Source organism: Poromitra crassiceps (assembly GCF_964638095.1).
Source record: "Poromitra crassiceps genome assembly, chromosome: 16".
Taxonomy (NCBI): Eukaryota; Metazoa; Chordata; class Actinopteri; order Beryciformes; family Melamphaidae; genus Poromitra; species Poromitra crassiceps.
In genome coordinates, this window is record NC_139645.1 from 18,959,833 (window position 1) to 18,981,874 (window position 22,042).

General features: G+C 43.8%; 1 protein-coding gene across 1 annotated transcript in view; it reads left to right on the forward strand.

Moving 5' to 3' along the window:
- LOC310791304 (uncharacterized protein) overlaps positions 1–22,042 on the forward strand; it is a 221,587-nt gene that overhangs the window by 132,435 nt on the left and 67,110 nt on the right. The window contains exons 13-16 of the mRNA XM_083652991.1: positions 1,441–1,614; positions 10,881–11,054; positions 14,330–14,503; positions 15,976–16,248. Of these exons, the coding sequence (XP_083509117.1) occupies positions 1,441–1,614; positions 10,881–11,054; positions 14,330–14,503; positions 15,976–16,248 (795 nt within the window). The remainder of the gene's footprint in view (positions 1–1,440; positions 1,615–10,880; positions 11,055–14,329; positions 14,504–15,975; positions 16,249–22,042) is intronic.

Consider the following 22,042-nt stretch of genomic DNA (forward strand, 5'->3'; position numbering starts at 1 on the left):
TAGGATTTGTTGATGGTAAGCAGTGTATTAAAAACACCTTGGGCCCTATCTTCGTACAGGCGCTATCCCCTAATAGCGCTTGCACACCTGTTTGCACGTGCCTTAAAGCAGGGAAGATTGCAGTCCGCTGTCCAGGTGTTATGCAGAGTGTAAAAAAAGGCATCCCCACCTCACAGGAGCATAATTATAATGATTTATACAGAAATGTAACTGTTTAAAAGTGATATAATTGGGTAGACGTGACCTCCCTGATTTCTAAGTTAAAACAGCCCCGAAATATGTTGGGGATGCAATTCTCACCGGGGATGCGAAACGTTCACGGCACGTGTCGCAGGCGCAAATTAGAGCCGTGCCAAAATCATCTGCGCCCCAAAATTCACCAGTGCGGCCAGGCAATGCTGGGCATTACATCAATCAAAACCAATCAGATTCCCGTCGCGCAAGGCATGCAATATGCTGTAATTCTCTCCATGCGTCATAGAGTGTACTCACTCGTGCGAGGACAGAGAGAGATGGAGGGAGCTTATTGACAGATCGTCTGTGGTGCCAACGACCCTCCGGGTTATGAAGGTAAATAGCCTATGTCCATTGTCCAACAAGTTTTCTCAATTCATTTCCCTCTTTGCGATGTGATAAAAGTTTCTCAGTGAGTTATAGTTGATTGCCTCACTGAATGATCTGCTAATACCCAATTTTAGCAGCATAATTTGATGTCCTGGCGTGGCAAGGCTGTGCGTAATGACATATCCAAAAGGAATTTTACTTTGCACTGCGCTGCACTGCACGGAGATTAGTGAGCTCCCACCGCAGCGAGGTATTTAGCACGTAAGAGGTCCTTTTCAAAGCTCTTAGCGCAAAGTAATTGCGCGCTGCTGACGATAGGGATAATCCCATCTATCCCCACATTTTAGCGCTGAAACGCCTGCTTTGGCATGTGGCACGCCTATGCCCAGTACAATTATAACAGGCATGCGCTGGTGCCCGCCCCCAATTTGCATTGCACACGGCGTTAAACGAGCGCAAACGCTAAATTAGCGCTTTTGGGAAGATAGGGCCCCACGTCCTTTAAGAGGCTGTGCTTAAAACGTTTTGGAAACCTACATTTTATCACAACAGACAGCAATATTTTCCTGTGGACAGTGTTATTGTTGTGTTCATCTACATGAGTGTCATGTTAATCCTGTGTTGTTTTAGCAGAATTTAAAATGAACTGCCTTAGGCTTAAGGCTTAGGCTAAAATCTGTATATATAAAAAAAAAAAAAAAAAAAAACATTTTACAGAATTGCGTCCTGTACATTCTGTTGTGCTTTGCTTTGTGATATTACATGTTCATCACTTTTATTATGAAGTAGAAGTAGTATGCTGTGTATGTTTTGATGCGGGCTTAGTCTCAACTCTGCTTTCATACAACTAATCTTACATTAAATCTGTGATCACAGACTTTCTGGCTGTGAACTCTCAGAGACTCACTATGAAGTCCTGGCCTCAGCTCTGAAGTCCAACCCCTCCCATCTGAGAGAGCTCGACCTGAGTAAGAACAAGCTGTCAGATTCAGTTGTGAAGCTTCTGTCTGCTGGACTGGAGAGTCCACACTGTAGACTGGAGACTCTCAGGTAAGATTTTGATTTACAGTTTTTCTAATTTGATTTGACACATTTCTCCAAACTAAGGTCTGTACTGTCAAAACAGTGTATCTCAGGTCAGTATTCCTGACTCTGTAAAGGTTGACCTGCAAGTTTTACATCAGGTTTTCAGACTTTTATTCTGTTCAAACGTCATATAGGATGAACTGTGACATCACAACAACAACAAAGTACTTCCTGGTGCCACTGCAGCAGAAACTAGTATGAAATAAAGCTGAAACGCTGTGGCAAACAACCATTAATATCTCAAAAACTATAAATGTTTTCCCTCAAAAGGTTGTGCCTTCTGCCAGGTCGCCATTGTAAATAAGAATTTGTTCTTAATGACTTACCTGGTTAAATAAATATTAAATAAAAAATTAAATCAACATCACATCACATACTACTGTATAGTTTGACATGGTGAGTGACAGCAGAAGTAGCTAAAGGGTCTGATGTATAATATATGTATGTAGTGTGTTATGTATGTAGCAGTGGCGGCTGGTGAGATTGGAAACAGGGGAGGTAGCTTCGGTGGCGACCGAAGGTTGCCGCCGGAAAAAATTTGGGCGGTTTATTTCTTCTCTTTTGCCCAAAATGCCCAAATCTAATTTTAAATTAGCATTAGGATTAGACTGTTGTGATGTCATTATTCAGTTTTATTTCAAAAGTAGGCCTGTGCACATCCCACCTTCATCCAGGTGCAGGGCAAAAGGCGTGATATTCAGTAGGAGAGAATGAATGTCCGCACACCGGTTAAGCTCCCATAATTTAATAATTGAATAAGCGCAACGTTTCGACCCCACACGGGTCTTCTTCAGGCAATCAATCAACAAAGCACAGACAGGAAAATGGCAGTTCATATAGTTGTTCAGGTGATTAGTTAATGGCATAAGTTTTCTGGATGTACAGATATACAAAGATGGACTGGGTATTAAAACTGATCTGTTTCGAAAACCCACCGACCGTAACACTATATTACGTGGGGACAGTTTCCATCCAAGACCACTGGTCAAAAGTTTAGCCATCAGTCAATTTCACCGGGTACGTAGAATCTGTAGTGAGGACGCAGACTACTCTGCGCAGGCTGCAGACCTATCTAATAGATTCCTCAATAGAGGCTATAAGCAAGAATGGATTGATGTGGCCAAGCAGCGGTTTGACCAGTTAACACAAGAAGAATGTCTAAGACCTAAGGAGAGGAAGAAAGATCTTAGAAAATCTCCTATGTGCTGTATCAAGTATTCTCCTCTGGTGTCTGACTTTAGAAAAGCAGTCAATAAGCACTGGCACATTATTGAGTCGGACCCCAAGTTAAAAACAGTTTTCACAGAAAAACCAATGTTGGTGTTTAAACGTGCGCCAAACCTGAGAGACCGTTTGGTTAAAAATGAAGTGCGCCCCCAGCCAACCACAGACCTACCAGTTATGTCAGATGGTAACTACCGGTGCGGAAATTGCGCACAATGTTCATACACACACAAATGTAAAATCTTTAATCACCCACACACTGGCCAGAACATTTCTATCAACCCTAGAACACTAACGTGATTTAAAGTCACACCATCACTAACGTCGGGTGTATTTCACCCGATGCAATATACCCCATAAAACATACTTCTCATCAAAATATCTTAAAGTCCAACAATACATGGCAAATTGAGGTACTCTTCTTTTGTTTTTAAATGTGAAATATCACAAAAAACACAAAAAAGTTTATTATGGGGGACACTATAAAAAATATGTCAAATTCGGGAAAAATGAGGTAATCGTTATAAAAAAATCCCCCCCCCCCCCAAAAAAAAAACAGGAGCTCCCAACTTCTCCTTCGGTCCACCCATTCATGGGACTTGTGTGGTGAAAAAAAAAAAAAAGTCACCACAATACCATTGTAACTAACCCGAAGATATTTTACCCTCTATCACTAACGTCGGGTGAAAATCACCCGAACACGTAGCCGGTAGAAAAAACCATGAATGGGAGCAGGGAAACAAACCTACATTCAATGACGTCAGTGAGCATCCTGAAGGTACCTAAGGACCCGCCCACCTCAGACAGCAGCAAGACAATGAAAATCACGTGAATTCAATTGTCCGGGTGAAAATCACCCGACGTTAGTGTTCTAGGGTTAAAGGGGCCATCACATGCAGTACGACACACGTTGTGTATCTTATCCGCTGTCCCTGCGGGTTAGCCTATATAGGCAAGACGACGCAACCCCTGCGCACCAGAATCAGTGAACACCGGAGCTGCATTAGAACCGGGGATGAACGCAGCCCAGTTGCTGCTCATTTCAAAGCAGCCGGTCATAATGTCAGTGCCCTGAGGTATATTGGGGTGGAGAGAGTCCAAAAACCACCTAGAGGTGGCGATCATGATAAAAGACTCCTCCAACGGGAAACATTTTGGATATTTTATTTAAACACCATGTCCCCTCATGGACTGAATGAAGAATTTGATATAAAACCATTTCTGTAATATGGTAGGCTGAGGTCTGTGCATTCATTTGTGAATTTGTGAATTAAGCAAAAAAGTGTGAATTGTCCCTTTAACTCATTCATGGCCAGTTTAGGACTGCCAATATTTAGCACAGGCCAAAGATTTTCATAATTGTTGGTCATCTTTCAAGACCCACAGTAAATTATCTATTAGCACCAGAGTGATTTGCAATACCTCAAAATGAAGATGTACGTCTCTGGGTTCACCAGGAAAAAAAAAGTGAGCTTTTAGCATGTTCTGTACTCTACTTATATCCATTTATATACACCCTGTTTTCACCCAAAAGGTCTCTCTGAGATGACAAACAGGAGAAAATGCAATTTCTGTAAAATACACATTCTCAAGCAGAACTCGCTCTCAATTCTTTTATTTTGAACTGTATTGACATCAGACATGTAAATACTATTCGTTATGACACAAATGAAAAAAAAAAATATATATATATATATATATATACACATGAAGTGCTTTTTTTTTACATTCAACAATACAGCAGTGTGAGTGAGTGTGCAGACAGACAGACACACAGACAGACAGACAGACAGACAGACAGACAGACAGACACACCGACAGACAGACACACACACACACACACACACACACACACACACACACACACACACACACACACACACGATCCCCCTTCGTTGCGTGATTTCTAACCCCACATAGGATAAGCAATAACCACGCCCTGTGGCGCCGGGATTGGCCAGGAGCAACACTGGAGGGCACGCAGCCCAGCGATTTCATGAACCAACTGAATAGCTCTTGAGAACAGACAGCGGGCTGCTGTGACTGCCGCTTCTGCCTCCGTCCTCGTCCATGTCTCCCTGTCCTAGTATCCTCCCTGCTATTTGATCGTTCCCGTTTTCCCCTCGGCTATTCAACACGTCCTCACCGCCCCTCTGATCGTTCATTTCCTCATTCCTCCGATGATCAAACGCATCTCTGGATTACAGTACTTTCTCCCGTTTTCTCCGGCTGGCACACAGGAAAGCGACCAGCTCCTGCAGCGCGCGAGGGGCGTTTCAATGGCGTTTCTCCTGTCTGCACATAGTGCACAAGGAAGCGTTTATCCGTTTTCTGCTTTTCCTCTTGCTCAATTTCAAAACAACAGCTGCGGTATGTGTTTGTTCACGTGTTGTCTTAGATGCTAGGGACCTGATACTATGTCACAGGCTGAGGAAGTGTTTGAACTACGCCCTGCAGTAATAAAAACAAAAACACGTCAAACACGTCTTTGGCGTGGATGGCTATTTCTGATAACACGTCAAAGACGTCTTTGGCGGTGAATGAGTTAAGCTCAGCTCACTGTCTGGTGGTTTTCTTTTTCCTTTCCACATTTTATTTTATTTTCTGCATCAAGGGTGTGGTTTATTGATGGAAATATTAATGTATTATTAACTTTCATATTGTGATGTGTTGAATGTAGCCTATGCCCCCCCCTTTTTTGGGGTTTTAAACCAATTATATAAAAAAAACTGTTGTATAGGCCGGATCAGCTGATGGGCAGGTGTTTACCATTAACTAATCACCTGAACAACTATATGAACTGCCATTTTCCTGTCTGTGCTTTGTTGATTGATTGCCTGAAGAAGACCCGTGTGGGGTCGAAACGTTGCGCTTATTCAATTATTAAATTATGGGAGCTTAACCGGTGTGCGGACATTCATTCTCTCCTACATTATTCAGTTTTAACCATCAATAATTGTTCCTTTTCTCATTATTTCATTTCTCAGAGTAAATACTGTATATTTATTTCGAGATTTTTGTCAATTATTTGTGCTGTTATGGTTATAATTAGCCTAGTTACTCACTTCTACACTATCTTAGATTGTGTTACTTATGGATGGCATGGAATTATAGTGAAAATAGATTATCCCCCCTTTTTGCTGGGGACCCCACTTTGAAAACCACTGGCTTAGGCTAGAACTGTTGCGAGAATGTTTCAGGATTTATCTCTATGCATTAGGCTGTGATTACTATTTATACAAATCTATTTATTCACATAGATTCATGATATATTATGGTATACAGCCTACCTGTGACATCAATGTTTTGATTCATCTGCGCCAGTACCGAAAATGTAGCCTATTACTGCATGACTGATCCTATGATGTCATTGTAATCACACTCAGGTGTGCTTTCACAAGACAGGTGTTGTCCATTCAATCAGCCCACCTGTCTTTATAATGGCTGTCTTGCACTGTTTGTATGATACTTGACAAAGTCTATGGCCGAAACTGTTGTCAAATAGCGTTAAATTACACTTTATTGCATCTGGAACGAGAGTGTGTCTTCCCCTGCACTATTAACATACTCGTTTAGTTACATTCCAATTCATCAACATTGGAGCATTATTTACCCCCCCTTCCCGACATGCTAGGTTGACATGCTTTGTCCCAATCGATTCCTTATTTCTTCTACTTTCATATGGTATAAACATCACCACTCAAGCTTTAAAAATTAGCTCGCTGTCAGCCATCGATTTACACGGCAAATTCAGTAAAAAAATGTGGGAATTTAAGGTTGCGGGTTTTATTATAAAGAATTACAGGATGAAACTTCAATACGACAAAAATAGCGCTGCTCGGTGAACCATTTCCACGCCGAATTTAATAGAAGGCCCAGATAACTTGAAATCAATTGACTTACTTGTATATCCATGCCGTCTGTAGTGGAACCGCTGCAGCCGAGACGTTTGCAAATATTCCAGTTTTCTGACATTGCAAAAAGCCCAGTATCGCGCACTGCAGCGCAAGGCTCCCGCAACTCGAAACTCGTTTTGGGTCGTAATCCAATGCAACGACTGTCTGGCTTGTGAACACTTACTGATTGATAAAAAAGTAAATAAAAATAAGGGGGAAATATAATATGCTGCTACTGTCTCAGTAAATGTCGTAAATCATTCCTGTCAGGTCATCACAGGCAGTGGATTTCACTTCCTACTTGATTCAGCGTGAGAGACCAGTGGACGATACAATGTCAATCAATGTCAGCAATCTATCCAACCAACAACCAATTAGATTTCACCTGGTTTCACCAGGCTAAGGGCGTGCTCCGCTCCAGCTCAATCTGATTGGTTGGAAAACACATCACTCTCACGTGTTCTCTGTGAATTGCAAGTGTTTTTCAACCAATCATATTTTTTCATTAGATAAATTACCAAACAAATAAACGCCCACAGGGCGAATGTTTTTTTATCTGCCTACCCCAGGCTGGGACCAGGGCCAGAGTGACTCGTCTGCATGGAGCTCTCCTTTCCATCAGTGCCCTACACAGGTCACTGTTGTTGAAGCATTTTAAGAATATAATGAATGAAAAAATGAGCGTCTGCACATAAGAAAAAACACATTTGATTGATATTTTATTATTAAAAAAAAAATGAAAAATGAAAAAAAATAAAAAAATAAATAAAAAAAAATGATAATATTTTTTTTTATATAAAATCCCCAATCTAATAGAGGAGGACCATCCTCCTATGCCTCACTGGAAAAACCTCCTCTGGTATGTAGTTGTGTATGTTGTGTGAACTGTCACAGTTTTAAAATGTGTGAATTCCGTAAAAAGTACACTCAAGGCAGACTGCGAAATATGTTGGGGATGCAATTCTCACCGGGGATGCGAAACGTTCACGGCACATGTCGCAGGCGCAAATTAGAGCCGTGCCAAAATCATCTGCGCCCCAAAATTCACGGGTGCGGCCAGGCAATGCTGGGCATTACGTCAATCAAAACCAATCAGATTCCCGTCTCGCAATGGCTGTTTGCGCGAGGCATGCAATATGCTGTAATTCTCTCCATGTGTCATAGAGTGTACTCACTTGTGCGAGGACAGAGAGAGATGGAGAGAGCTTATTGACAGATCGTCAGTGGTGCCAACGACCAGTGGCGGACTGCATAATCGGGCACGTCGGGCAAATGCCCGGTGGCCTGGCCTGGCCTGGCAATTTTTTTTTTTTTTTTTTTTTTTGCAGGCCAGGCCAGGCCACTCACTGAACAGCAGGCCAGGCGCCGCCTACTGGTTTACTAGTGGTTTTATTACTTTATTCAGGTTTAAAGTGGGTGCATCTCATTGTAAAATTTGACTTGGCCCAAATTGGGCTTCAAACGGCCCAAATCTGGCTTCAAACGGCCCAAATCGGGCTTCAAACGGCCCAAATCTGGCTTTAAACGACCCAAACCTGGCTTCAAACGGCCCAAATTGGGCTTCAAACGGCCCAAATTGAGCTTCAAACGCCCCAAATTTTTCGCCGCCGCCCTTCGGACGCCGCCACGCGCGTCGGCCCGGCCTGCTTGGTATCTAATGCCCGGCCTGAATTATGATCCCATCCGCCCCTGCCAACGACCCTCCGGGTTATGAAGGTAAATAGCCTATGTCCATTGTCCAACAAGTTTTCTCAATTAATTTGCCTCTTTGCGATGTGATCAAAGTTTCTCAGTGAGTTATAGTTGATTGCCTCACTGAATTATCTGCTAATACCCAATTTTAGCAGCATAATTTGATGGCGTGGCAAGGCTGTGCGTAATGACATATCCAAAAGGAATTTTACTCTGCACTGTGCTGCGCTGCACGGAGATTAGTGCACTCCCACCGCAGCGAGGTAATTAGCGTGTAAGAGCTCCTTTTCAAAGCTCTTAGCGCAAAGTAATTGCGCGCTGCTGACGATAGGGATAATGCCATCTATCCCCACATTTTAGCGCTGAAACGCCTGCTTTGGCATGTGGCACGCCTATGCCCAGTACAATTATAACAGGCATGCGCTTGTGCCCGCCCCCAATTTGCATTGCACACGGCGTTAAATGAGCGCAAACGCTAAATTAGCGCTTTTGGGAAGATAGGGCCCCACGTCCTTTAAAGGCCCATTCCGTTGGTTCTGGCGAGAAATAAATGTGCACAAAGTGTTTATTATTGGCACTGAGTGAATGCGCCTTGACGTAACTTAAAAATGGCGACCAGGGGCGTTTCTCTCCGACCAGCCGTTCAGAAGATACATGGAAAAACCGCAGTTTCGAAGGGGATAGCATTTCCCGCCACAGCTAGAGGATGTGACGTCTGCGCGCGTTCATGAGCCTCTTGTCCTAGACGCCGGCTAACAGGAAATGGCTAAAGTAGCTTTTAACGTTACGTTCGTCGCTAGCTGCTAGCAAAAGGAAACAACACAGACTCCAGAAAGTCCACACTAAATAAATAAATAAATATTTATCTAATGAAGCCCGTCTGGCCAGACAGCAGCAATGTGACCGACATCGGGGGGAAACTAGAGTCAGGACTGTGTTTTCGGTTCATGAAGGGAACTTGCTGCTTGTAGCTACTGTAATGTGGTTTTGACCAGATAACGTTAGCTGCTTGCTAATGGATTTTCAAGATTCAAGATTTTTACTGTCACTCCGTAGTACAAGTATCTGACCACCTGGCCAGATACTCTGCTAACATTACCGTCTTGTGTGAAGTAATGCAACCCTACTACCGTTATGCTTATGGTCATGGAACATTATTGTTTGACTGCATTTAGCTGCGGTGCTGAGTGCCTATTATAACCATAGCGTTAGCTTGATGCTATACACGGCTAACTAATAGATTTAGCTATATTTATAGAAATGACCACCAGCCCCACTAATAACGTTACTGTCTTGTGTTGATAATGAATCTAACTGTCGGAAATATGCCTAACGTTAGCCTACTGTCTTATGCTTACGGTACATTGTTTGACTGTTCAGTTTGGTCAACTCCAGGCATTACATAGTACCGTACATACAGGGGGAGCAGGCTATTTCCTGGCTTGTGCTAACATGAGTATCCACTTCCCCGCAACCAGCAGGCTCTGGCTGCAGTGGGACTGCACGTAGTAACGTTAGCTTGATGCTAATCGCGGCTAACTAATATTAATTTACATTTATAGAAATTACCACCAGCCCCACTAATAACGTTACCGTCTTGTGTGGATAATGAATTTAACAGTCCTAAATATGCCTAACGTTACTGTTATGCTTATGAAACATTGTTTGATTGTTCAGTTTGGTCAACTCCAGGCATTACACGGTACCGTACATACAGGGGGAGCAGGCTATTTCCTGGCTTGTGCTAACATGAGTATCGACTTCCCCGCAGCCAACGCAAGCCAAAACACGACCAAACATTCCACAATAACGTCCCCTAATTCATCCAGAATCCTTCCTGGGCATCTCGAGGCTGATCTGACCGATAAATTGTCCAGGTTGCCGTTTTCAAGTGACTTTTATGAGTTAACGTTACAAAGCAACCAACACCTCTGCTGTTGCCAGGCAACTGCTTGTGCGCATGCGAGTATGGTGCCCGCGCGTCAGCTCGTTCACACGCTGCCTGCAGTTACACTAACGGCCACCGGCGTCAGTAATAGTGAGTATTGACGGATTGGGCCTTTAAGAGGCTGTGGTTAAAACATTTTGGAAACATACATTTTATCACAACAGACAGCAATATTTTCCTGTGGACAGTGTTATTGTTGTGTTAATATACATGAGTGTCATGTTAATCCTGTGTTGTTTTAGGAGAATTTAAAATGAACTGCCTGTGAAGCTTAGGCTAAAATCTGTATATACAAACAAACACACATTTTACAGAATTGCATCCTGTACATTCTGTTGTGCTTTGCTTTGTGATATTACACGTTCATCACTTTTATTATGAAGTAGTAGTATGCTGTGTATGTTTTGATGCGGGCTTAGTCTCAACTCTGCTTTCACACAACTAATCTTACATTAAATCTGTGATCACAGACTTTCTGGCTGTGGACTCTCAGAGACTCCCTGTAAAGTCCTGGCCTCAGCTCTGAAGTCCAACCCCTCCCATCTGAGAGAGCTTGACCTGAGTAAGAACTGGCTGTCAGATTCAGTTGTGAAGCTTCTGTCTGCTGGACTGGAGAGTCCACACTGTAGACTGGAGACTCTCAGGTAAGATTTTGATTTACAGTTTTTCTAATTTGATTTGACACATTTCTCCAAACTAAGGTCTGTGCTCTCAAAACAGTGTATCTCAGGTCAGTATTCCTGACTCTGTAAAGGTTGACCTGCAACTTTTACATCAGGTTTTCAGACTTTTATTCTGTTCAAACGTCATATAGGATGAATCACTGTGACATCACAACAACAACAAAGTACTTCCTGGTGCCACTGCAGCAGAAACTAGTATGAAATAAAGCTGAAACGCTGTGGCAAACAACCATTAATATCTCAAAAACTATACATTTTTTCCCTCAAAAGGTTGTGCCTTCTGCCAGGTCGCCATTGTAAATAAGAATTTGTTCTTAATGACTTACCTGGTTAAATAAAGGTTAAATAAAAAATAAAATAAAAATCACATCACATACTACTGTGTAGTTTGACATGGTGAGTGACAGCAGAAGTAGCTAAAGGGTCTGATGTATAATATATGTATGTAGTGTGTTATAGTTGTGTATGTTGTGTGAACTGTCACAGTTTTAAAATGTGTGAATTCCGTAAAAAGTACACTCAAGGCAGACTGCGAAATATGTTGGGGATGCAATTCTCACCGGGGATGCGAAACGTTCACGGCACATGTCGCAGGCGCAAATTAGAGCCGTGCCAAAATCATCTGCGCCCCAAAATTCATGGGTGCGGCCAGGCAATGCTGGGCATTACGTCAATCAAAACCAATCAGATTCCCATCTCGCAATGGCTGTTTGCGCGAGGCATGCAATATGCTGTAATTCTCTCCATGTGTCATAGAGTGTACTCACTCGTGCGAGGACAGAGAGAGATGGAGAGAGCTTATTGACAGATCGTCAGTGGTGCCAACGACCCTCCGGGTTATGAAGGTAAATAGATTATGTCCATTGTCCAACAAGTTTTCTCAATTAATTTGCCTCTTTGCGATGTGATCAAAGTTTCTCTGTGAGTTATAGTTGATTGCCTCACTGAATTATCTGCTAATAGCTACCCAATTTTAGCAGCATAATTTGATGTCGTGGCGTGGCAGGCTGTGCGTAATGACATATCTAAAAGGTATTTTACTTTGCACTGTGCTGCGCTGCGCTGCACGGAGATTAGTGCACTCCCACCACAGCGAGGTAATTAGCGCGTAAGAGCTCCTTTTCAAAGCTCTTAGCGCAAAGTAATTGCGCGCTGCTGACGATAGGGATAATGCCATCTATCCCCACATTTTAGCGCTGAAACGCCTGCTTTGGCATGTGGCACGCCTATGCCCAGTACAATTATAACAGGCATGCGCTTGTGCCGGCCCACAATTTGCATTGCACACGGCGTTAAACGAGCGCAAACGCTAAATTAGCGCTTTTGGGAAGATAGGGCCCCACGTCCTTTAAAGGCCCATTCCATTGGTTCTGGCGAGAAATAAATGTGCACAAAGTGTTTATTATTGGCACTGAGTGAATGCGCCTTGACGTAACTTAAAAATGGCGACCAGGGGAGTTTCTCTCCGACCAGCCGTTCAGAAGATACATGGAAAAACCGCAGTTTTGAAGGGGATAGCATTTCCCGCCACAGCTAGAGGATGTGACGTCTGCGCGCGTGCATGAGCCTCTTGTCCTAGACGCCGGCTAACAGGAAATGGCTAAAGTAGCTTTTAACGTTACGTTTGTCGCTAGCTGCGAGCAAAAGGAAACAACACAGACTCCGGAAAGTCCACACTAAATAAATAAATAAATATTTATCTAATGAAGCCCGTCTGGCCAGACAGCAGCAATGTGATCGACATCGGGGGGAATTAGAGTCAGGACTGTGTTTTCGGTTCATGAAGGGAACTTGCTGCTTGTAGCTACTGTAATGTGGTTTTGACCAGATAACGTTAGCTGCTTGCTAATGGATTTTCAAGATTCAAGATTTTTACTGTCACTCCGTAGTACAAGTATCTGACCACCTGGTCAGATACTCTGCTAACATTACCGTCTTGTGTGAAGTAATGCAACCCTAACGTTACTACCGTTATGCTTATGGTCATAGAACATTATTGTTTGACTGCATTTAGCTGCGGTGCTGAGTGCCTATTATAACCATAATGTTAGCTTGATGCTATACGCGGCTAACTAATAGATTTAGCTATATTTATAGAAATTACCACCAGCCCCACTAATAACGTTACTGTCTTGTGTTGATAATGAATCTAACAGTTGGAAATATTCCTAACGTTAGCCTACTGTCTTATGCTTACGGTACATTGTTTGACTGTTCAGTTTGGTCAACTCCAGGCATTACACGGTACCGTACATACAGGGGGAGCAGGCTATTTCCTGGCTTGTGCTAACATGAGTATCCACTTCCCCGCAACCAGTAGTAACGTTAGCTTGATGCTAATCGCGGCTAACTAATATTAATTTACATTTATAGAAATTACCACCAGCCCCACTAATAACGTTACCGTCTTGTGTGGATAATGAATTTAACAGTCCTAAATATGCCTAACGTTACTGTTATGCTTATGAAACATTGTTTGATTGTTCAGTTTGGTCAACTCGCATTACACGGTAGGCTACCGTACATACAGGGGGAGCAGGCTATTTCCTGGCTTGTGCTAACATGAGTATCCACTTTTACGCAAGCCAAAACATGACCAAACATGCCACAATAACGTCCCCTAATTCATCCAGAATCCTTCCTGGGCATCTCGAGGCTGATCTGACCGATAAATTGTCCAGGTTGCCGTTTTCAAGTGACTTTTATGAGTTAACGTTACAAAGCAACCAACACCTCTGCTGTTGCCAGGCAACTGCTTGTGCGCATGCGAGTATGGTGCCCGCGCGTCAGCTCGTTCACACGCTGCCTGCAGTTACACTAACGGCCACCGGCGTCAGTAATAGTGAGTATTGACGGATTGGGCCTTTAAGAGGCTGTGGTTAAAACATTTTGGAAACGTACATTTTATCACAACAGACAGCAATATTTTCCTGTGGACAGTGTTATTGTTGTGTTAATATACATGAGTGTCATGTTAATCCTGTGTTGTTTTAGCAGAATTTAAAATGAACTGCCTGTGAAGCTTAGGCTAAAATCTGTATATAAAAAAAAGAAACACACATTTTACAGAATTGCGTCCTGTACATTCTGTTGTAGGCTACTTTGCTTTGTGACATTACATGTTCATCATCACTTTTATTATGAAGTAGTAGTAGTATGCTGTGTATGTTTTGATGCGGGCTTAGTCTCAACTCTGCTTTCATACAACTAAACTTACATTAAATCTGTGATCACAGACTTTCTGGCTGTGGACTCTCAGAGACTGACTGTGAAGTCCTGGCCTCAGCTCTGAAGTCCAACCTCTCCCATCTGAGAGAGCTCGACCTGAGTAAGAACCAGCTGCAAGATTCACTTGTGAAGCTGCTGCCTGCTGGACTGGAGAGTCCACACTGTAGACTGGAGACTCTCAGGTAAGATTTTGATTTACAGTTTTTCTAATTTGATTTGACACATTTCTCCAAACTAAGGTCTGTACTCTCAAAACAGTGTATCTCAGGTCAGTATTCCTGACTCTGTAAAGGTTGACCTGCAAGTTTTACATCAGGTTTTCAGACTTTTATTCTGATCAAACATCATATAGGATGAATCACTGTGACATCACAACAACAACAAAGTACTTCCTGGTGCCACTGCAGCAGAAACTAGTATAAAAATAAAGCTGAAACGCTGTGGCAAACAACCATTAATATCTCAAAAACTATACATTTTTTCCCTCAAAAGGTTGTGCCTTCTGCCAGGTCGCCATTGTAAATAAGAATTTGTTCTTAATGACTTACCAGATTAAATAAAGGTTAAATAAAAAATTAAATCAACATCACATCACATGCTACTATATAGTTTGACATGGTGAGTGACAGCAGAAGTAGCTAAAGGGTCTGATGTATAATATGTATATAGTGTGAGTGTTATGTATGTAGTTGTGTATGTTGTGTGAACTGTCACAGTTTTAAAATGTGTGAATTCCTGCGTAGGGTCCCATTATAAAGGTTGAAAAAAGTATCAACTTAAACTGTGATTTCTCAAACAGTACAAAAGATAAATTAAATCTGAATTAAGGTAATAGAGTCCTGAATGTGGTGACTTGTTTAAAGTTTGAATAGAGTGTCTATCTTAAAGTATGAAGGAGTAGAGTTCGAGTTCGGGGTTAGAGTTCAAAGAGGGCGTGGTTTCACCATGAACTGCTGTTTAAAATAAATGGCAGTTATGGTGAAAACACACCGCACGCGTCTCCTGCACGTAAGCTGCGCGGCGCGACCATTTGCGACCTTGTGCGCAGCCAGTTTTCATTAGGACACCATGTTAACAGATCTGTCAGTCCACACCGAACTGCGCGCAGCACGCCGCTCAGCTCAGCTCAGCGGCCGCTCAGGGCCGTTCAGGCCAGCCTGGATTTCTATTTTCCTGCGCGGCCGTCTGCGCCCGTGAGCAACTCTGTCAAGCTGAACAGATCAGATAAGGGCAGACAGGAACTCCAAAACCGGACATTCGTCAAATAAAACCAATTTCAAAGTAAAATAATGTTTATTTACGTTGTTGATTGCCCCTTTGGAAGTGTGAAAAGAGAGAAAGAGCAGTTGGAGAGGGGGAGCGGATCCGACTAGGGGCTTGTTGCCTGCGGAGCAACAAGTAGAGAGCTAGGACTCGCCTTCTCTCTATGTCCGGTATGTCCCCAGCGTTACACCTGGAAATATAGCCAATCTGTTTGTTTACAAACATGCTGATTCATCTATAAACAGCAATTAACCTCAAACCTCATGCTTTGATATCTTATTTAGATTGCTGCACCTCTCTATATTTGCATTCATTAATAATCTGTTTACGTGAGTTGTGTGACTGAAATTATCAAATAATAATATTTCCTTATCTTTTCATATCCATTAAGGCTGAGTGACTGTAAGATGTCAGAGAGAAGCTGTGAAGCTCTGGCCTCAGTTCTCAGCTCCCAGTCCTCCAGTCTGAAAGTGCTGGACCTGAGTAAGAATTACCTGTCAGAGAGAAGCTGTGAAGCTCTGGCCTCAGTTCTCAGCTCAGTTCTCAGCTCCCAGTCCTCCAATCTGAGAGAGCTGGACCTGAGTAACAATGACTTAAAGGACTCTGGAGTGAAGCTGGTCTCTGTTGGACTAGAGAGTCCACACTGCAGACTGGAAACTCTCAGGTCAGTATTACTGATACTGTTCAACAGACCACCATTTAAATGTGGCTTTACATGTATCAGTGAAAATACCTGACCTCTGTATTTTCCTGCTGATGTGAGTTTTGAAAGCAGCTGAGATACCAACATTTATCACATCTAGTTTCTATCCTGTGGTAGAATAGTGCATCATCTCCTCTCTTTACTGCCTCTGTTGTTGAAACCTAAAGTAAAGGACTTGTAAAGGACGAGCCCATCGGCTAACCACAGTGAAAACATGAGACTGTCATCGCCCTGTCTCCTCTCCAGCCCAAAAAAGAAGGAGCTAGGAGCCTCCATCTCCCTGAGCATGGAGAACCTAGCCCTCACAAGCGCCCCCTTTGCTCGCTCCTGCAGAAACCCACCCAAGTCCCTGCACAGCTCAGCCAGGTTGTGCTGCAGCCCTGGTCTATCCTGACAAACCAGCTCCTCCTCCACTTCCATAATGCTACTCTCCAGCCCACTTAACAGCCTTCTCACCTCTGCTGTGGACAAAGCAGTGTACTGCAGGCACAAGTGTCTCATATGAGCCTTACCAGCTAGTCAAACTCCCTCTTCTTCTCTCTCCATCGAGCCCAGAAAGCCTCAAAGCTACAGAGCAAAAGGTTTCCTGCAACAGCTTCACACTAAACTTCCAGTATGGTGACTGTTGTCGGCCTGATGTCACAGAGACATAAGCCTGGGCCAAGTGATGATCTGAAAAGCTAGCTGTAGCTATGCTAACCTTCATTAGCCTGTTGCCGTGCCGACTGAGAATGTATGTGGTCTATAGTCGATGGCTGGAGAGTGAAGCACCCTGATGTCAGGCAGTTTACATGAATAAAGGTGGTGGGAGAGAGAGTGAGTGCAGCTCCTGTAAGTCACAGCTGCTCACAATGTCCCTGCAGCAGCACCTGGATGGGGCTCCTCCCCTCTCCTATCCATGGTGGGGTCTATCGTGCAGTTCCAATCACCTGCCATAACTCAAATCTTCTCCTCTCCTATTCACGCTATGTAGCCCCGCCCACTTGACCCAGTTGTGTTATGACTTCCTGTTCAAAACACCGTCTGTTTTACCTGCTCACTAGTACTGTACTGTCACAGGAAGTGTTCTGTTTTACCTGCTCACTAGTACTGTACTGTCACAGGAAGTGTTCTGTTTTACCTGCTCACTAGTACTGTACTGTCACAGGAAGTGTTCTGTTTTACCTGCTCACTAGTACTGTACTGTCACAGGAAGTGTTCTGTTTTACCTGCTCACTAGTACTGTACTGTCACAGGAAGTGTCAACACAATAGGAAGTAAGTGGCTGACCCCTGTGTTGGAACATAAGGTGAATGGAGCTCCTGCCTTAGGGCAGCAAACAGCACCTCTCTCTCTCCCTATAAGCATAAATGTGAACAAAAACAAAAAGCTTGTTATGAATGCAGCCTCTCACCACCAACAGCTGCCCTGATGAACCTCCTTCTGTGACACAATAGTGACCTCCAGCCCTTTGCTTTACATATTCCAATCATAACTAAGCCCCTTTTCCCCTGCATGGTCTCTGGTGCTATTGATGTTAAGTGTACCAAAGAGAGGGAGAGAAAGAAGGAGAGAGAGGGAGAGAAAGAGAGGGAGAGAGAAAGAGGGAGGGGGGAGGGATATAGAGAAAGAGAGGAAGGGAGAGAAAGAGAGAGAGGGAGAGAGAAAGAGAGGGAGAGAGAGAGAGGAAGGGAGAGAAAGAGGGGAAGGGAGAGAAAGAGAGGAAGGGAGAGAGAGAGAGGAAGGGAGAGAAAGAGAGGAAGGGAGAGAAAGAGAGGGAGGGAGAGAGAGAAAGAGAGGGAGGGAGAATACGAGAGGGAGAGAGAAAGAGGGGCAACGAGAGAAAGGGAGGGAGAGAAAGAGGGAGAGAGAGAATGAGGAAGGGAGAGGGAAAGAGAGGGAGGGAGGGAGGGAGACAGAGAGCGATGGAGGGAGAGACAGAGAGGGAGGGAGAGACAGAGAGAGAGGGAGGGAGAGACAGAGAGGGAGGGAGCAAAATACTTTTGATGTTCCTTTTTTTTTTTTTTTTAAGATATTTTTATTGGGGAATTTTCAATTATCATACTTAACAAAACAATACAAACAGAAAAAACAGACAGAGAAAACAACAACAACAAAGAAAACAGAGGGTATCCCCCCTCCCCCCTCCCGGTATGGTATACATTTCGCTCTCTTTTTAATATAAATTAAAAGTAAAGTCAACTACAGGAGGTAATATTAAATCAAATCAAAACCAATAAACAAATTAGGTATGTGGAGTGGACATAATGAAGGTGATCTTAGCTATCCAAGAGGGTGTAATGAAGGTAATGAGGCCAGAAAGGAGCCCCATATTTTTTTATAAGTTGCCGGCTTCCTTCTCACACTGTACAGGATCTTCTCAGGAGTACTATATGATGTTAATTCGTTCAACCAATGTCTCTGAGAGGGAGACAGTTCAGATTTCCAATTTAGCAATATACACTTTTTGCCAGCTGTACCTGCAAGTAATACGAAGTATTTCTTATTGATGCTCATCTCCAGAGATCGAGTGTCTCCCAAAATCCAGATCCTAGGGTCATAAGGAACCTGGATTTCTAACACATCTGAAGTTGTTTCAACGATAAATTTCCAAAAATCTTCTAAATGAGAGCAATTCCAAAGCATATGGAGTAAATCCCCCTCACATGTTCTACATCGTTGGCAGTTGGGAGAGGAATTATGGTAAATTTTGTGGAGTCTGTGTGGAGTGTAATAGGTTCTGTTAAATATATTAAACTGTATCTGTCTGTGTTTAGTTGAGATTAAAACAGTCTGAGACATTTCAAGGAGGGCATGCCAGTCAATTTCATCATACGTGCATTCAAGATCGGATTCCCATTTCCTTTTATTATCATTCCTATTATAGATTGGCAAGTCGGTGTTTAGAATAGTATAGATAGAGGATGTCAGACCCCTAGTAGTGTGCAAGGCAACGCTAAGCAAATGGTTCTCAAGAGGGGATACTGATGGAATTTGTGGGAAATCTGCGTAGCTATTACGGACCCAGTCTCTAATCTGAAAGTACTTAAATAAATTATGATTTGGCAAATTAAACTTTTCACTTAACTGCTGAAAGTTGGCGAAGTTATCTTGATTGTATAAGTCTCCGACTGTTTTAATGCCTTTGTTGACCCAGTTCTTTAAATTCCCATCTGCGACTGGGGAAGGAATACTGGGGTTGTGTTTTGATGTTCCTTTAATGAACATTTAACTTATCCTAAAAAAAACAGAGCGACCTAACAATGCCAAAAACTAAACAAACTCAATGCCTCACCACACACACACACACACACACACACACACACACACACACACACACACACACACACACACCCTCCCCCACAGTGCAGACTGCCCGCCTCAGCCCCTCCTCCACAGTGCAGACCGCCCCCTCAGCTCCTCCTCCTCCACAGTGCAGACTGCCCCCCTCAGCTCCTCCTCCTCCACAGTGCAGACTGCCCCCCTCAGCCCCTCCTCCCCCACAGTGCAGACTGCCCCCCTCAGCTCCTCCTCCCCCACAGTGCAGACTGCCCCCCTCAGCCCCTCCTCCACAGTGCAGACTGCCCCCCTCAGCCCCTCCTCCTCCTCCACAGTGCAGACTGCCCCCTCAGCCCCTCCTCCACAGTGCAGACTGCCCCCCTCAGCCTCTCCTCCACAGTGCAGACTGCCCCTCAACCCCTCCTCCACAGTGCAGACTGCCCCCTCAGCCCCTCCTCCACAGTGCAGACTGCCCCCCTCAGCCCCTCCTCCTCCTCCACAGTGCAGACTGCCCCCTCAGCCCTTCCTCCACAGTGCAGACTGCCCCCTCAACCCCTCCTCCACAGTGCAGACTGCCCCCTCAGCCCCTCCTCCACAGTGCAGACTGCCCCCCTCAGCCCCTCCTCCTCCACAGTGCAGACTGCCCTTCTCAGCTCCTCCTCCTCCACAGTGCAGACTGCCCCCCTCAGCCCCTCCTCCTCCACAGTGCAGACTGCCCCCCTCAGCCCCTCCTCCTCCACAGTGCAGACTGCCCCCCTCAGCCCCTCCTCCTCCACAGTGCAGACTGCCCCCCTCAGCCCCTCCTCCTCCACAGTGCAGACTGCCCCCCTCAGCCCTCAAACACTGTTAAAAGCCTCCACATCATAACTCATGACATCATACATGTCCTCCATCCTGAGGTGAGCTGTGACCGTCCTCCTGACCACACCCACATGATCAGTCTGCCCAGCACCTCTCACCTTGTTCCTGCCTGTTAGCTAAATGGCTAGCTTAGCTTAGCCTGCCCAAACAGGAAGTTCATTAAAGTGCACACATGTTTCCTTGAAGCACCCTGCACTGTAACTCACCATACCTTTTGTGAGAGGGAGAGAGAGGGAGGGAGAGAAAGAAGGGGAGGGAGAGAAAGAGAGAGAGAGACAGAAAGAAAGAAAGAAAGGGAGAGACAGAAAGAGAGGGAGAGAGACAGAAAGAGAGGGAGGGAGAGAAAGAGAGGGGGGTAGAGAAAGAGAGGGAGGGAGAGAAGGAGCGGGAGAGAGAAAGAGGGGGAGAGAAAGAGAGGGAGAGAGAGAAAGAGAGGGATGGATAGAAAGGGAGGGAGAAAAAATTCTAACTTCTTTAAAAAAACAGAAAGTGGCTTTTGCTTTACTTCAGGAAACACGACTGTCTAGTGAAGAGCACTTAAAACTTAAAACAGATTGGGTCGGCCAAATCTATTTTTCTTCTTATAACTCAAATAAAAGAGGCACGGCAATCCTTATGAATAAGAATATTCCATTTATACTTGAAAAAGAAGAGTATGATGCAGAAGGTAGATTCATTTTGATTGCAGGCTCTATTCTTGGCCAGCATATTACTATTTTAAATGTATATGCTCCTAATGTGGACTCTCCTCAATTTATGTCACAGATGGTTCTGCTCTTTAATCAACATTGTAAAGGTCTTGGCCTGTTAGCTGGTGATTTTAATTGTATAATGAACATCAATCTAGATAAGTCCTCTACCACACCTCTGACCAACTCAAGATCCTCTCGCACTCTGAACAAATTATGTGCAAAGACACAGGCCTATTAGATGTATGGAGAGAGCTGCATCCCACAGTCAGGGACTATACATTTTACTCTAATCCTCATAAATCTTATTCCAGACTGGATTATTTTTTTATTCCCAGCAATTATATACACACAGTGAGCTCCTGTCAGATAGGCTCTATTGTGTTATCTGATCACGCTCCAGTGTATATGGAGATCAATCTTGGGATCACAATTCCCAGATCCTCACATTGGAAATTTAATTCCTCGCTCCTGAATAATGTTGATTTCTGTTCATTTGTCAGAGGAAAACTGTCACATTTCTGGCAAGATAATCAATTTTCACCTGTCTCTCCTGCAACTATGTGGGATGCAGCTAAAGCCACTTTACGTGGACATCTTATTTCTTATACATCCCTACAGAAAAAAATCTTAGCAAAAAAACGGAAGGATCTTGAGGAGGAGGTGATGCATTTAGAGCAGCTACATAAAAGGTCTCCCACTGAAAATAATTGGAACTTATTGATTAATGCAAAAACAAGGCTCAATCTAGACCATACTTGTCATATTAATAAGTTAATGCTCTTCACTAAACAAAAACATCATGAGTTTGGTAATAAGTCCAGTCGTTTACTTGCTTATCAGTTAAAAAAAGAATGTAACGATCGGGCGATAAAATCTGCTAGAACAACTCAGGGTTCGCTTACTTGTGACCCTCTTCTGATAAATAACACCTTCAGGGACTTTTA